Raw genomic sequence first — 16,559 nt, 5'->3', positions numbered from 1 at the left:
TAAAAATAACTATATAAGCCAATGTAGAATTGTAGACTACATTTATGATGACAAATTGGCAATAAGAGTGTTTCAGTATGAAAATTTATTTTGCAGTATGTACATGATGTGTACGTAGAATTTAATATGCATAACCTTAACTTTATAACAAGATATGTAGCCTAGCTAGTAGAATTTGTAAGTCATGATGTGTTGTTGCTATCAGATGGAGTATGGACTATGGACCCATAACTTCATCCTATCCCACCGAGGGTCCATTTAGAAAAAATATGCAAGATAACAAGTTTACGCCACTAGCTAGCACAATTAAATCCATCAGCTAACTTCGAAAATCCGAGCCGCACCTCTCCTTTCTCTCTCTATTTTCTTTCTACAATTCATAAAATTCGTGTTTTATAGGCCTGAAATAGCCAAATTTCTTCACGGATATTTCCAAGTATTCCAGCACTTTCTCTTTAATTTATTCTTGTTTTGTTATTAAATCTAATAAAATTACATTCTTTGTGTAGTAAGGGCCTGTTCCGATTTACAAAAAAACAACTGAACTTATTGGAGCTGAACTGAACTAAATAGAGCTGAAATGAATTGTTTATGAAAGAAGGAATAGTACAAGTTATCTTATGGGTAAGGATTTATACGGCCTCGAAAAAAAGTTAAACCATCAATTACAATTAGATGAAACGTCATATGAAAAAAAATTCACGGATACAACAAATTGATAAACCCTATTGTTGGGAAATGATGTAAATCATAGCAATATCAAAGAAAAAAGATAGATTGTTGGCTAAGGTAAGCCACAAGCCCACAATGCTTCAAATGTCAAAATTTTGAGCATTTGGCAAAGAATTGTAAAATCCAAAACAATGAGCATGAGTCAATGACAAAAATGGTTGTGAAAGAAAGCTTATATTGCTTTTGAGAAGAGAAGTACACTGTGAAGAGAAGTGTTTCGAAATCCAAATATTAGAGGTTGGTGAGAGACGTGCATTAGAGAATGAAAATTGAAGGTGGTGAGGAATGTGCATCACAAAATTAAAGAGGCGTGCTTCAATACTATAAAAATTTGAAGAAGGGGGGTATGACTAGGCCTTGTCTGGTTGATGTAGAAAATAAATTCCCAATACTAATTCATAGAAATTGACTCCTTTATAAATTTTCAAGGAACTACACAAATTAAATGTGGGAATTTGTAAATCATAGGAACTGTGAATAACCAAGAGTGAGGACGATGAATAATTTCCCATGTTTTGTGGTTGAAATTCCCATAAATTGTGATTTCCTTCATTTTTGCTTTTTAATGTCAACCAACCAATATAGCCAAAAGAAAATTTATGAGAAATTGGAGTGCCTATAGAAGTTAAAGGCAACTAACCAACTAACAAAAAAAAATAAAAAAAAAATGCCAACCAACAAACAACACCTTAGTTTTAGGATGATTTGGTTTAGTCAATACTCCGTAGCTTACAAGAAGTATTATAGTTCACCAGACCTCAACCCTCACAATTTTTTTGGTCTAATATTTGTGAGTTAGACATTTTGAAACTGAAGGGAAAGGGTAAAGGGTATCCACCCTTAAATTGTCTCTAGTAGGGATTGAACCCCCAACTAAAGATGGTTGTAGGCTGCGCCCTGTGCCAGGCCCACGTGCTTTCAGGTTAATTAGGCCCGACCCATGGCTTGGTCCATGAGTTTCGTATTGTGCCGTGTAGGACCAAAATTTTCAAAAGGTTGGCCCGTGCACGACCCCAGTCCCACATGTCATCGTGTCGGGTCGTGCTAGCCTTACGTGCCTAAGCAAAATTGCATTGATTTTAACATATTTTGTCGTGCCAGGCTCGATCGTGCCGTATCGTGTTTCTTCCAAATAAAGGCAGCCCACGGTCCACACGCACAATAACGTGTCAGGCAGGGCCGACATTGTGCCCGTGTCGTGTTTTTTCGTACTGGGCCTCAAGCTAGTCCAGCCCAGTGCCATCTTTACCCCCAACCTTAACTTTTTTTTTTTTCTAAATCTAGTATTTGCAGGTCAAATACTTCCGCACTTAAAAGTAGAGGGAAGGGTAAAAAAATCCCTACACCCAAACACCTTCCCTTGGCATAATTCGAACCCCAAACATTTAACATCTAAGGGAAACTTACCAAATAAACCAACACTTTGTTGGTTACTTGGTCTATTGATTTATATATATATATATATATATATATATATATATATATATATATATATATATATATATATATATATATATTTTGGTAAATGCTATACAAGCCGTGCTAAATGATTGTCTCGACACGGCCCAATGCCAAGCCTACTCCCATCCCAAAGTCCAATCCAACGGTAAAATCAAGTTATCAACCCAATAACACAAATTATTACTCCAAATCACCTAATTAAGTGTAGCACTACAAAATAACCAGAAGAAAACAACCAACACTCCAGCCGCCGGCGTTGCTCGAGAGAGGAGAGAGAAAATTTGACGATGAGGCTGTTAACACACAACATGCTATCTTCCAACATCAAAGGTGTTATCAATGGCTTTCCTCTAAAAATCGAAGCAGCGAAAGTGGTGGAGAAGCAAGTCGATATGAATTCCGATTTTCTCAACAACATCTTCAGCAAAATCGAATGGAAGCCATTTGTTGATGCTGCTAAAACCTTGGGATTTTCCGAATTACCTGAAGATGTTGATCAATCTTTGCTTGATTCTCAGGAATTTCTTACCAAGTTTCATCATGCTCTGCTTGAGATTCATCTTGAAGAAGGTGCCCTTGTTTGCCCTGAAACTGGGCGTAAGTTCCCTGTTAATAAGGGTATTCCTAATATGCTTCTTCATGAAGATGAAGTTTGATTTTGGGAAATTTTGTTTAGAACTATCCTAAAGATAGGGTCATTTGTGAACAACTACCCATTTTTTTTATTTGTTTAGAACTACCCGCAAGTTTGGAAAAGTTTGGGTAGCACTACCCACTGACGTTTTTCGTCCAATAAAAACGTTATTGTGGGCCAATTTTTCACTTTTTTCAATTATAATGGCCAATTAATGCTAAAATAAGCAAAAACTCCAATTCAATTAAACCCCCAAACCTTAGAAATTAAAATCCCCAAATAATACTACACTCATGAACCCTAAAATGAATTATGATTAAAACCCTAATTAGGTTAATTAAAATAGATTAAAACCTTTATACAAATTGGGACAGTTAATTGGGTGGCAAAAGTGAAAAAAATGAGCCTCGATAACGTCTTAATTGGACGGAATATGTTAATGGGTAGTGATACCCAAATGTTTTTAAACTTGTCGGTAGTTCTAAACAAATAAAAAAAAAAGGGTAGTTGTTCACAAATGACCCTATCTTTAGGGTAGTTCTACGCAAAATTCCCTTGATTTTGATTCTTTTTATTACTTGAAACAATGATGATTGTAATTGTTCAATGGATGCATATTAAGTGTTCGATGAAATGTCTCAATGAAGAAAAACGTGTTATTTTGATGCAATGATGCAAATTGAGAGTATTGACTGTGCAGTGTGTGTTTTAGTTTTCGTGAATTACTGGAATGAATTTTACAAAACAGTTAGAGCTAAATCAATTGATTACCATACATTAAATAACAACGCGAATGAAACTAATGCAAAAATGAAAGTTTACATAAATTACCATACATTGAATGAGGGTTACAACTTACAAAAACACTATAGACACTATAGAGTATAGACCTATCGTTAATAATGTGACTACTCACAGTAACTAATTGTTGTACACTTGTACATATGGCTCCCTAGTGAAACATGGGTTAAAGAAAAACTTGCTGAGTTGCTGGGGAGAAAAAATGATGATCCTTGATGCTTGAAGTTCATTCTTTGCTCTTCTGTTTGTTTCTATAGCGAGGAGTGTAGCAGGGTGGTGGTGGCACACCAAATACCCAATCGAGAACATTTAGGTACTTGGATCTGAAGACCTCTCGCTCTTGTGAATAGCAGTGCATAATAATGGCTGTTGAAAAGCTAAATACAACCACATCGGCTCTCTTGATGTTTACTAGTGATTGAGGGAGATATCCAATGTCAGCCATACATGTGAAGAAGCTCTCGATTGCACGAGCTAGGCAATACAATGATATTTCAATTCGTCTGCTTTTCTTTTCAATGGCTAGTGCAAGGCCAGCTGGGGTCTGTTTAAGAGCCAGATTTACCATTAGGAAACATAGAGCAAAACCTGATTTGTTTTTCTTTCTTTGGATGGAAGAAAGGAGGGGAAGTGTCAATAGAAAAGGAAAGACTAGGAGAAGAAAAAGTACCGTCCCCATTGCCACCATTGGAATGTTGCATTTCTTGAAAATCCTAAAAAGAATGCATGTCCACATCCTGAAACAATGGGTAAGTTGTACTGTAACTTCAGTTGTATAAATGCAAGATTCACTACAATTCCACTAAGGATCCTGTTTAAAAGTAATAAAACTACAAAGTATGAAAGATTCTTAAACTCGGTGGGCTTAGTTCCAGTTTAACCCATTTAATGCATACTAAAGGCTTCAGAAAGTATCATGCGCAGTCCATAGTTGAGAATAAAGAGGGGAGCTCCATTACAGAAAATTTTAAGTTATACAGCAAACCATCTTAAAAACAGAATACAGGAGCAACCTCCAAATGCCAAAGTGTGTGTGCGTGTTTTTTTTTTTTTGACAGAACTGCCAAAGTTTTCAGACATGTACTATTCGAACATTAGCCTCTGAGTCTCACAGTTTATCCCTCAATATGTTATAAGATAGTTTTCTGCCAGAAGTACTAGTGAACATGTAGCAATAACAGCACTTTCCAGTTGTTAACCCAAGAGATACAAATACTTGTTGAGCCAATTACCGTTGAATGTAATGGACAAAAGAATACCTACCAGGCAGAAGCACAATATGAAGACAAGAACAAGCTTGAACGTGCAATACCAATAACACTCTTCCCCAATATTGGGTACGGTCTGCACAACAAAAGACAAAAACATTGTTAGAAAAACATAGTGATTAGCAAGGATTACAAGGATTTAAACCCCATAGCCTAATCTTCAAGAATACAAGGTGCACCATGAGGCAGAAATATATCCCGTCAAGGAGTCTTTCACTCAAGGCACAACATTTTGAGAAATCCTTATAGATCATTTCAATACATAAGCTCTACTAAGAAGCACACATGTTATACTCCTATTGGGTTGGGCTCTACTAAGAAGCACACATGTTATATCCTACTGCATTGACAAATTAAATTTTGTCCTGCTTTAATACATGTGTTACTCACAAAGAGTCTTAATCAAACAAAGATAAGAACTGAAGGATGGATTTGGTCACATCATAATGCAATGTCTTATTACACAGAGGTGTGGCCCTCACCCTATAAAGTGCAAAAGATGGTGCCTCACAAGGCAAAGTTTATAATAATAAGTCTCACACAGCGTGGGAAACAAGGTGGGTAGTGAGATAGTCATACAGAAACATCAGCCAGGTAGTACTTAGGTCATTCAGCACTCCCTAGATAGGGTTTTTTTTCACCTTTCCCTCATGGTACTTGAGGTGTAGACTGTTGGGTACAACATCTATTGATGCAGAAACAGATGATTTGAGGACACATTCAAAAATCCTATCAGCCTTCTATATATTATAATTAAAGCAAAAGGTTGTAACGAAGGTACAAGGCATATAATTTGAACGAGATAACACAAAACCACCTCTGCTAGGGGCCATTTGCAGCATAATGACAGACTGGCTAGTAAAGATCTTACCTTTTCAATAGGTCTTTACGATGAACTATTAGTGCAGAAACCAAATATACTGGAAGATACACTGGAAGTGCTCTTTTATACGCTTGAATAAGAAACCTGAAGACATGAGCCGCACATGATTGATTCCCATGAACAATCTGCATTATCCATTGAGATCAACAATTAGACGCTGCTAGCATTATTATATGTTGTCCCTTTACTCTACCAAAGCACACTGTGTAAGATCCCTAACACATATGGCCATAAAGAGACATCACATACAAGCATGATTATATAGAGGACACTTTATTCTCAAGTTGTGATCACTAAAATCTATAACCAGCTAAAATTTTCAGCAAAATAGTATTTACTTGTGGAGGCAAATGTAACCTTCAAATTAACAGCAAATTTTCTCAACTATCTAAGGAAATAAATATGGTAACAGTGGTAGAGAAATATTCATACCGAACAGGGAACTTTCATTTCTGGGTCTAACTTGATGTCTATACCCGTTAATTTATAATAATTCTCTATTGCCCCCAGATTAGAAAAAGGCATGCCACAAGCGATCTCTTTCACACCCTGCAGGATAGACAAATCCTTTGCTCCATGTTTATTGAGGAACAACTTGTATGATGAAGGCAGACATTCTTGCTTCAATATGTAAGCAGACCTGAAAAGGCAGGTCCCAATTTAATTACATAGCTTATGTACTTGGAAAATGTTGTATATTTATATGCCTATATCAGCAAAAGCAGGACTGCTGGAAAAGCTAGCTTTCTTATATACCAAATTACCAATTAGTCAATTGAGGCAATGAAATAGAAAATCTAGCGCAGGAAAAGAGAGACACCGTAGAGACTGCTAACAGACAGATATATACTTTAACTAATGTGACTCTGCATTCTGTATACAAGCAAAACTGACCTTGTAACACTAGAGCACAAGATATTAACTTTAGATGAAATGAAGAAGAACCTGATGCAAAAATTGGGATGCATGAACTACAATCCACTAGCCTATGTCATTCACTAAATCAGCTAACAATATAGCTGGAGAACAAGTATTTCATAAGTTAATGCCCTTTTCACAGAATATACTAATTTGAGATGCCTGCGCAAATTATGTGAAAAAAATTCATTTAAAAGTTTAGTAGTATGCTCACAAAATTTGAGAGGATGAAAGACACATGAGGAAGATGTCCCCATGAGTCCAAGTCAATGGTTTGCAGATGCGACCAAATCGTTTGCTCTTAATTCCACAGCGAGATGCCAAAACAGCTGCTCGCATGAGGATATAAATAGCCAAGCTATTATGTTGTGTATTTAACCCAGTTAATAGCATAGAAGGCCCAGCAATACCACCTGCCAGTAACGCCCTCCATTTCGCAGTCCTGAATCACACATGTAACTGACTTAAAAAATCAATACAACTAGACAAGTACAGGCATTGGAGGAGTTTAACTAAGGGGATAAAAAGTCAGAACTATAACTCCAATGTGTTTCAATAAGTATAGCAAACACAAATTAGTAACAACCCTCCGTATCTTCACGAATAACTTGAGAATTCACTGCATTTTGATATAATATAGACTACAAGTATAGTCACTCATCTCAGCTACTGTTAAACTGGAAAAAATGTAATCAAACTGTGCATTTTTTACGAAGGACCTAGCAAAGCCAATCACTTAGTAGTTGCAAGGAGCCACACGGATAGGTTCGTATTGAAGGCTTTAACAAGATTTTTATTTCTTGTTCATTAGACACACAAAACCAATACAACTGATATAGCCCTTCCGAATCCAAATGATAACATGATCAGAATGCATCTGAAAAAAATTGTCACTTTACTTGAAATAGTAATACTTAATGATTAGAATTCCCCAGCAACCCAACTTAAATAAAGTGATGAGAATCACATGGAAATGACCTAACTATTATATACCATTTTTCAGTAAATCATGACATACCCTTACCATAAGATTGCGACAACGTGACAAGCGACAACGTGACAACTAATTCCGGACTGAAGAACCACGCATAAGTCGCATAACACATGAATGTGAGCTCTAATTTGCTCAAACATGTCTTATCCAATCAACAATCAACAAAGTTTCAATTTCATGGTAATTCTGTATAAATTAAACAAAATTACAGCACTAAACTAATCACTTTGATCAAACTATAATTAAGCTAAATTATACAAATCCAATGATGAAAATTAAGTTCAGAAACAACATACCTACGATGTCCACCCAAAGTAGCAACAATTTCATCAACTGAAGAAAAAGTACCAGCGAAAACACCAAGAAACAATCCATATCTCAAAGTTTCCTTAATCACCGATAAAATCTCCTCACTACTCGAAACATCACTCACTTTCCTGAAACATGCAACCAATTCAAATTTTCAAACCCTTAAAAATCCAGCTCAAAATTACTAAAAATAGTAAGTAACAAAAACGAAGCAATGAAACTAACTTGAGAGAATTGGGGGATCTCCGGCGACTCAAACGAGCGAGGAGAGAGAAAATCGAGACACCGCCTTTCAATCCAGCACCAATAGAGAAACCTTTTACGGCGGCGGAGATAATCCGGCGAAGTTTATCGGAATTTGTCTCGGAAGATGACGGAGATTGATCGGATTCCTGGCAATGCGGACAATTATCGTGGTCGGAAATTAGGTCATCGGCGTCGGAAAGAGAATCTCCGGCGGAGAAGCAGGTGGTGCCGTCGGCGTGCGGCGGCATGATCGGCGGCGATGAAAAAAAGAGTGAGTGAGGGAGGGAGGAGAGAGAGTGGAAATAACAGGTGGCGAATTAATAAGAGAGCCTGATTCTGAGAGGTACGTTAATGGTAGTTACGAGGTTAAGGAGATAAATTCATTAATGGGATTGTGTATTGGAAAGAATTGAAATTTCAAAGTTTAATTCTATGGATTGGTAACGTGTTGAGGGTTCTTATATCAAACAACAACTATGGTTTCGTGTTATGTTTTTGTATTAAATTTTGGGGGTTGGAAAATGGATTTAGGTATTGATAATTACGCGGATTCGAGATATTTAGAGTAAGGCTGTCTAATGCCTATTTTGGGGGATGATTTAGAAAAAAGAGAGAAAAAATAAAATAATTTACTGGATTTATGAGAAAGAAAATACTTATCTATGGATCTATTTACTTCAGCTTAATTTCAGTTCAGTTCAATTCAGCTCCAATCATTTTAGTTTAATTCAGTTCAGTTTAGCTCAACTCCTAATTTCCTTCTCTCATAAAATATTCATTTCAGCTTTATTCAGTTCAGTAAATATGAACAGGCCTTAAGTCGGGTTTTGAGTGTTAGAAATCATTAGGAGTTTAGGTATATCATAAGTGGGTATGGGAGTTAGTCATAGATGACGGGAAAAAGAGATATTTTCCAAGCAATTTAATGAGCACAATCAAAATGTCCAACCAGTGATGATATTCTTAAGTACTCCGTATAATAATTTTTCAGGTGTATTCTATTCATCTGATTTTTACTTATCTGAACTTATTAAACCTTATTAAAATTTATTTTAGTTGTAATTTGAACTTAAACACCCTTATTTAAACTTATTTTTCCTAAACTGAATTTATCTAGAACTTATTAGACTTGAAATAAGTGAAAATAAAATGAACAGAACATACCATATATATATAAACTAAAACAACAACCGCTGACATCATCACTTTTCAAATTGTACACATGTCAAGTTGTGGTTGAAATTTTTCCCACCTAAATTAATTGCTGACATCATATTTTTATTTTTTACCTTAAATTATTACAATAGTGTTTTTTTTTAAAAAAAAAAACAATTATTATATTATATTATATTATGATGAATTTGAGTAACTATTTGGCTTCAAAATATAATTACTCCCGATTAAAGAGTAATTCGTATTGCATAATTTACTTAAATTTATACTCTTCTTCAAAATTACCTAGATCTAAATAGCATTGCAATTAATGGTTAGGTTTTTATAATTTATCTCATACGAGGAACATATGTAAAATAAATATTTATTCAAAGAAATTTTTTATGTCGTGCATCGCACGGCCTTATATATATATATATATATATATATATATATATATATATATATATATATATATATATATAACCAAGTTATAATGAGAACCAAGGCTAAAATAAGAATTAGGAACTAATTTAGGCCCTTAGATCATGTTAATCAGACGGCTCACATGCTTCCCATGTCATTAATGGCATTTTGTAATATTTTAACTTTATAAAAGTAGTTTCCAATTTCATTTCTCAAAAGTAAATGAAAATTTAGTAAAAGTAAATTAAATCAGTCTTAAAGTAAATGAAATATTTGCCTTAAAAGTTAAAAAACAAACTGGAAAAAAGTTTAAAAACAGCGAAATTACGAGAAAACCATTAATGAGTGCGGGTGCAGTGTGAGCCATTAGATGGAGTGTGATCAATGGCTGAGAATAGTTCCTAGTATTCACCTTAGCCCGGCCTGATTTTGGGCGGGTTTTGGGTAGAATTTTCCGACCCGGCCCGAAAATTAATTTTGTTTGGGCAGGTTTGGGAATACGTTTTTATGCATATTGAGTTGATTTTAGGCCCGGCCCAAAAAGCCCGCACGGCCCAACCATTTTGGGCGGGTTTAGGCACGAAGCTTGGCCCGGCCCGTCCAATTATCATCTCTAATTTATATATGAAGTAAATTAGAAATATATAGGAATGGTTCTAAACATACCAAACTTCCTCTTTTTTCTTCCATAAACTTTCTGAAATAGTGCATAGTTTTCTCAAATCTTAATTATTAATCGAGAAAACGTTTATAACCTGTTAAACAATTTTAACATAACCACCCTTTCTTTGTCCCTTGTCAATTTAAACATTGATAATATTTTTATTGCTCCAACCTAATTTGATCACACTAATTAACATTTTGTTTTGTTTTTTTTTTTTTTTTTTTTTTTTTTTTTTGAAAACCACAAACTACTAATTAACATTTTGGATGTACGTGTATGTTACTTATATTAGTGAAATTCGTACACATTTTTAATAGCTCATCTAAGGTTTTTCACGTTTTTGTTTTTCAATTTCTTAATTAGCAGAAGTGACAATACAAGCCAATTTAGTAATGTGCAACAACGAAATGATGGCGGTAGTACTTGTGGTCTTGTAGAAGCGTGTTGCCAAGTTCTTTTAATTGATTCATCATTCATGTACCTCTTTGGAAGTATATTTATAAATGATCGGTTTAGTTGGCCAACATTGACAACATTAAAAACTTAAATTGACAATAACAGTTGGAATTAGATTTTTATTATAGAAAATACTGTACATAACCCTTAGGGTTACATATAAGCATTAAATTTAATCTAGAAAATTGTTTAAATTTAGAAAATCATAACAAAAATACACTAATTACACTGATTTACGCGTGTTTTTGTCATGAATTCCGAATTTTATAGTACAATTTTCTAGAGTGTATTTAATGTTTATATGTAGCCCTAAGGGTTATGTATAGCATTACCCTTTTATTATTATTCAACAACTATTACAAACCAAAAAAAGTTCAACAACTTACTTTAATGAGCTAAATTAGCTCTTACATTACAACAGAAGCTTAAACTCATCATCTTCGAAGGAATTTGATTCCTTGAAACGAACTCGTCTTGTCTTCGGCCATACTTACAACTTACCTATGTTGTACACTATCACAATAACTAATGAGAGTAGTCAATAAGAAGGAGAAAAATTTTGTTGATAAGGAGTCGATTTCTTAAAGGGTTACATAAAGAATCCTAGGCATGGGCTAAAATTTATGGTTTATTAACTATTACTAAAACAAAATATTGATGACATCATCAACTCTCAAGTTATTCTACGTGTCATTCTAATATTAAAAATTTTCTCTCCAATTTCTATGTGTGATGTCATCGTTTATTTTATTTTTTTAACCCTACACTACTATACATTTTTCTAACAAAACAATTACCGCTCTTTTTATACACAAATGATAAAACTTTATTTTATGCATAATAATAAAAATTAATTAAATTGTGTAACGCACGAGTCTAATCTAGTTATTATTATTATTATTATTATTATTAATCAATCCAAATAGATCTTTTATACTAAGGCCCTGTTCACTTCACCTTAAAAAAAAATATCCAGTAAAAATAATTTCAGTTCAGCAAAACTAATTTCAGTTCAGTAAAAATAATTTCAGTTCAGCAAAAATAAGGTGAAGTGAACGGGGTCTAAGACATTTTTTAAAAATAATGTAAAAAAAACTGTAAAACCTCATTTAACTGATTAACTCCGACATAACTACATAAGTGGGGTCAAGTTTGATTATAAGAATGATAAATAATCCATGCTTCTATTATATTTTAAGAATTTGACACAAATGTAAGTGAGTTTATGTGACCCCTAATCTTTCTTAATGCATCCGCCTCTGATCAAGGTCAAAATGTGTGAAAAATATCACAACTTATGACACGGCACCATGAATCGAAACAAAACTATAGTTGACATACTATAAACCCCCAAAATTTTCATTAGAAAGCAAATTTAGTCAATAACCAATTTCTTTGAGTAGTATTACATCATCTATGGTCAATGTTATTATGTTTATCAACTCTCATAACAAAGTTGTCCAATAAATTGATACATATTGTGCTTGTTTGAAACCTAAGTGATATCAATTAGAGGGTGTAATTAGTTGGCCAACATTGAAACTATATTAGCCAGCAGTTGGAAAATTGTTGTAATAGTAATTGGTTCTTTATTTTGATTGAGATTTATCATTTATGTATGGGTCAAGGCTCAAGTGCCAACCCAAATTTTAAGTGGAATCAAGTACTAAAGCAGCTTCAGTAGATGCAGCTTCAGTAGATGTTGATAAGAACCTAAACATTAAAACATTACTCCCTTTTATTTCTTCATTACATCTTGTACTGTATTGTCTGTATGTAGTATGGTACTCGTTAGAAACATACGAAGCAAGTATGTATCATCTTTTATAATTTGAAATAAATTTCAAAAATACACATCAAGATGTATACGTGGATAAAAGAACATTTCCGAGACGGTTAAGTTAACAAAAAACCTAAGAAGGACAGGTCGTAACAAGGTAGCCGAAGGGAAACACGAGATTTCACTTCTTTTTTTTTTTTTTTTTTTTTCTTATACATTGATATATAATTAAGGTTAAAGTTTAATCAAACTAGAAAATCAAATTAGATCAGCAAAATTCAAACTAGGTCAGATCAAAATTTAAAAAAAGATCAGATAACCTTAGATAAGGTTAACAAAACATAGCCTAAGAAAGTGCGGAATGATTACATAATCATCCCGTTGTTAAGTTGGAAAAGTTAACTCAATACAGAGTATTTTGCTTCATTAGAACAATTCTTAACATTTTGTTTAAAAATATACTCCCCCATATTTTAATAAATGTTTAAGTTTGATCGACATATAGTTTAGGCAATTTAATTGACTTAAATAAATTAAGAAGTAAGACCCTATTCACTTCACCTTAAAAAAATAATATTAAGTAAAAATAATTTCAGTTCAGCAAAAATAAGTTCAGTTTAGTAAAATTAATTTCAGTTCAGTAAATATAATTCCAGTTCAATAAAAATAAGTCCAGTTTAGTAAAATTCAGTTTTCTTAAAGAAGAATTATAATAGAAAATCAGTAAAAATAATTTCAGTTCAGCAAAAATAATTTCAGTTCAGTAAAATTAATTTAAATTCTGTAAAATTAATTTAAGTTTAGCAAATATAATTTTGTTTCAATAAAGATAATTTCAGTTCAGCAAAAATAAGGTGAAGTGAACGGGGCCTAAGTAAAGTACTTGGAGTATTAAAAAATTGTAAAAGAAAGATAGTGTAGGTAAAATTTAATTTATTGGAAAAGTAATGAATGTGAAAGGGATATAATAGTAGTGAATTCAAGTGAGAACCATGAAAAGAGAAATACTAGTATATAATATTAAAATGTATGCTACTGTAACACTTATTAAAACACGGCCGTATTTGACAAGTGTAACACTTATTAAAATCTGAGGGAGTAGTATTTATACAATAATACTTACTATTTTGAGTATTTTCATTATATGGGCCTATGGGGCGCAAAAGATAAGTTACAAGTGGAGTGATATCCAAATATCCAGTAGTTGTTGATAAGGGACCAAAAGCACATCCATACAAGTTTCAGCTGTTTTGATAGAGTGAAATCCATCAAAAACAATGGCTGCCAAGTTACTCTTTAATCAATACTGTCTGAAGCTCACAACTTTTACACCACCATTACTCCTAAAACACCAACCAGCTCATAGAACTTTAAGCTTCGGTCTACACCCGACTCAAAACGACGGAGTTCGAAAAGCTAAGAGGTGCTCTCCAGTGGTGGCAGTTTCTGCAGCAATGCAGCCACTTGACATGACAGAGGAGAATATCGTAAAGGTCTTGGCTGATGCTCGGATCGAGTTAGCTCAACTTTTCGATAGAGAAGTGGGTATTACAGGTCAAGTTGAACTTGCAGAGCTGGATGGCCCATTTGTGAAGATCAGATTAAGAGGGAAGTTCTGGCATAAGAGAAGTACAGTGGTGGCTAGGCTTGAAAATTATTTGAAACAGAGGATTCCTGAGATTCTGGAGGTTGATATTGAAGATGAGAAGCAGTTGGATGACAGTCCTGCCAGTTTCTGATGCAGTAATTGAGTTTTGTATAATTGTTTGTGCAGATTGTTAATTATGGTCTTCTGTTTCATCTAGAATTTTGTATCAGAGATATCGCTGCTAAGTTCAGTTGCCAGTACAATTAATAGAACAAATCAATGCAACAGCAGATGCAATACTAAATTAAAAATAATACAGAGTAGCGTAATTATGATTTGAATCTCATAGTGCATTGCTTATTTTCTAAATTTTTTGGATGTCTCAGGTCAGCCAGTACCAAATACCATCGATGTACAGACTTAGTCGTCACATTATACCAATCTAAGACTGTAAGAGTGTAAGGTTATAATAGGAGATCGATGTGTTGGGCAGTCAGACATGGGAAATGTGGGAGTAAACCAGAAGAACAGTAACACCTTTTCAAACATCCTAAAATTGTTTATGTGACTATCAATTACTGATAGAGGAAGTAGGTTGTTTCAAGGTTGCCTTAAATAACCAGCTTGACAATACATACACAAATTGCTAATAGCTCTGTCAAAATGGAAAGGCAAGGCTCAATTTGATACATATGCTGACTTGCTGTCATAAATTCAGGGTTTACAAAAGACAGAAAAGTTACTTTAGAATTCGCGAGTTTGATCACATCCAAATCAAGGTTCTAGCCCAAAATCTTTGATCTACAGGCAATTCAGGTGTCTTTCTACATCTAGCACTTCAACAGATTTGTCGATTTCCCCCCAATTTGCAGTAAGCTAGGGCATTAATGGCCATACAGTTACTGCATACAGACAATGCACATGAATTGACAAGAGAGGAGCACCAAATTCAATATAGTATGGGATAAGAGGATAACCATAAATACTCCCCCAGTAGGTCACTGAAATACTGAATACCAGCTAACCATATTTTTGGAGAATTTCCTAGAAGCTGTCAGAATGCAGTGGCTTTACCAATCTCAATACATGACATGCTCGTCCATGGCTCCAGCATCGACTGGCTTCAGTGCAGCTGCTGCTTCCTTTCATTCAGCTTTCAGAACTATTTCCATTAACTCATACACAAAATAACTTATTGCAACTATTGGGTGTGCCTGTAGATGTTCAAGGCAACACAAAATGAATTAGACAAACCTCATACAAGCTGTGTCACAAGGAGACGTCAACGTTATTTAAATGTACAGTACTCCATATATAGCTAAGGTAGAGGAATTGGAAAGCAGAAGATGTTTCATGAAACATTACTTGCATCTTTTTATCCAAAATAGTACAGTAAAAGGTGTAACAAATCAAATTGACACCATCCATAATACTTAGTAAACCAAAGCCAGCGAATAGTTTATCTACTCATAATAACCTCATAGGCAAAACATAAACATTTCATTTTTTTTTTTATTATTATAATTTTTTTTTAATTATAGTCATGGTAATGAAGAATTGATTCAAACGACAGACTGGAGTCACTGGACAGAGGCATATTCTATCAAACCAGAAGAAATACTATACACAGAGAGTACATACTATACATTACAGTTCGGAAAATACAGTCTATAAGCATAACTAGCAAAGACACTTGTTCTGATCATATACCCATCTTTCTTTCGCTCATTGGATTTTCTTCAAAATAAAACCACACCCAAAAGGCCAAAAGTTCATGAATGTACTTACCAGTTTTAAAGCATATAATACTCATGGCTTCACGCCTTTTCACCTAACAATAATTACACATTTAGAATACAAGGGGTCTTAACCAGGCTCCTAAATACAATGAGCTCAATAAGATAGATTTGGTCATTGATGTATTATTAATTATTATCCTAATGCAGTACCATAGAGCATGAACTGGCCGGAAACTTGAGGAGATGGATCTCTGATGTGGTTATATTAAGTCTAGGGTCTCCAACTTGAAGTTTTGGTTTCTGTCACAAACAAATTCAAAGGAAGTATGAAGAAGAGTTCAAAAAAATCATGAACAAAGAGAATTTTGACTCCATAAGAAGATGGAATAGCTGGGGTCTAAGTCTTTAGATGGAATACCTGGACCTCAATTCAGTGATCCATATGAAGATGGAATAGCTGGGGTCTAAGTCTTTGGATGATATAATAAATTTTGGGTCTTGTCAATCC

General features: G+C 34.2%; 2 protein-coding genes and 1 pseudogene across 2 annotated transcripts; 2 read left to right on the top strand and 1 right to left on the bottom strand.

The window, feature by feature from the left end:
- Window positions 1-2,396: 2,396 nt before the first annotated feature.
- Window positions 2,397-2,849, top strand: LOC145585307 (multifunctional methyltransferase subunit TRM112 homolog A pseudogene; annotated as a pseudogene).
- A 778-nt stretch (window positions 2,850-3,627) lies between these two features.
- LOC145585306 (uncharacterized) lies at window positions 3,628-8,749 on the bottom strand. The gene is made up of 8 exons (XM_081642016.1): window positions 8,226-8,749; window positions 7,988-8,128; window positions 6,912-7,139; window positions 6,212-6,419; window positions 5,768-5,904; window positions 4,892-4,972; window positions 4,299-4,365; window positions 3,628-4,172 (listed from the first exon to the last, which is right to left on the bottom strand). The coding sequence occupies exons 1-8, from the start codon at window positions 8,492-8,494 to the stop codon at window positions 3,855-3,857; spliced, it is 1,449 nt and encodes a 482-aa protein (XP_081498142.1). The 5' UTR covers window positions 8,495-8,749; the 3' UTR covers window positions 3,628-3,854.
- Window positions 8,750-14,001: 5,252 nt separating this feature from the next.
- On the top strand, window positions 14,002-14,463 carry LOC145584297 (uncharacterized). Its single transcript, XM_081641169.1, has one exon. It carries the CDS (start codon window positions 14,002-14,004, stop codon window positions 14,461-14,463), a length of 462 nt encoding a protein of 153 aa, XP_081497295.1.
- The last annotated feature ends 2,096 nt before the right edge of the window (window positions 14,464-16,559 follow it).

Source organism: Chenopodium album, chromosome 16 (genome assembly GCF_948465745.1).
Source record: "Chenopodium album chromosome 16, dcCheAlbu1.1, whole genome shotgun sequence".
NCBI lineage: Eukaryota > Viridiplantae > Streptophyta > Magnoliopsida > Caryophyllales > Amaranthaceae > Chenopodium > Chenopodium album.
The sequence above is the reverse complement of the archived record's forward strand: the minus strand, read 5'-3'. Positions and strand labels throughout refer to the sequence as shown.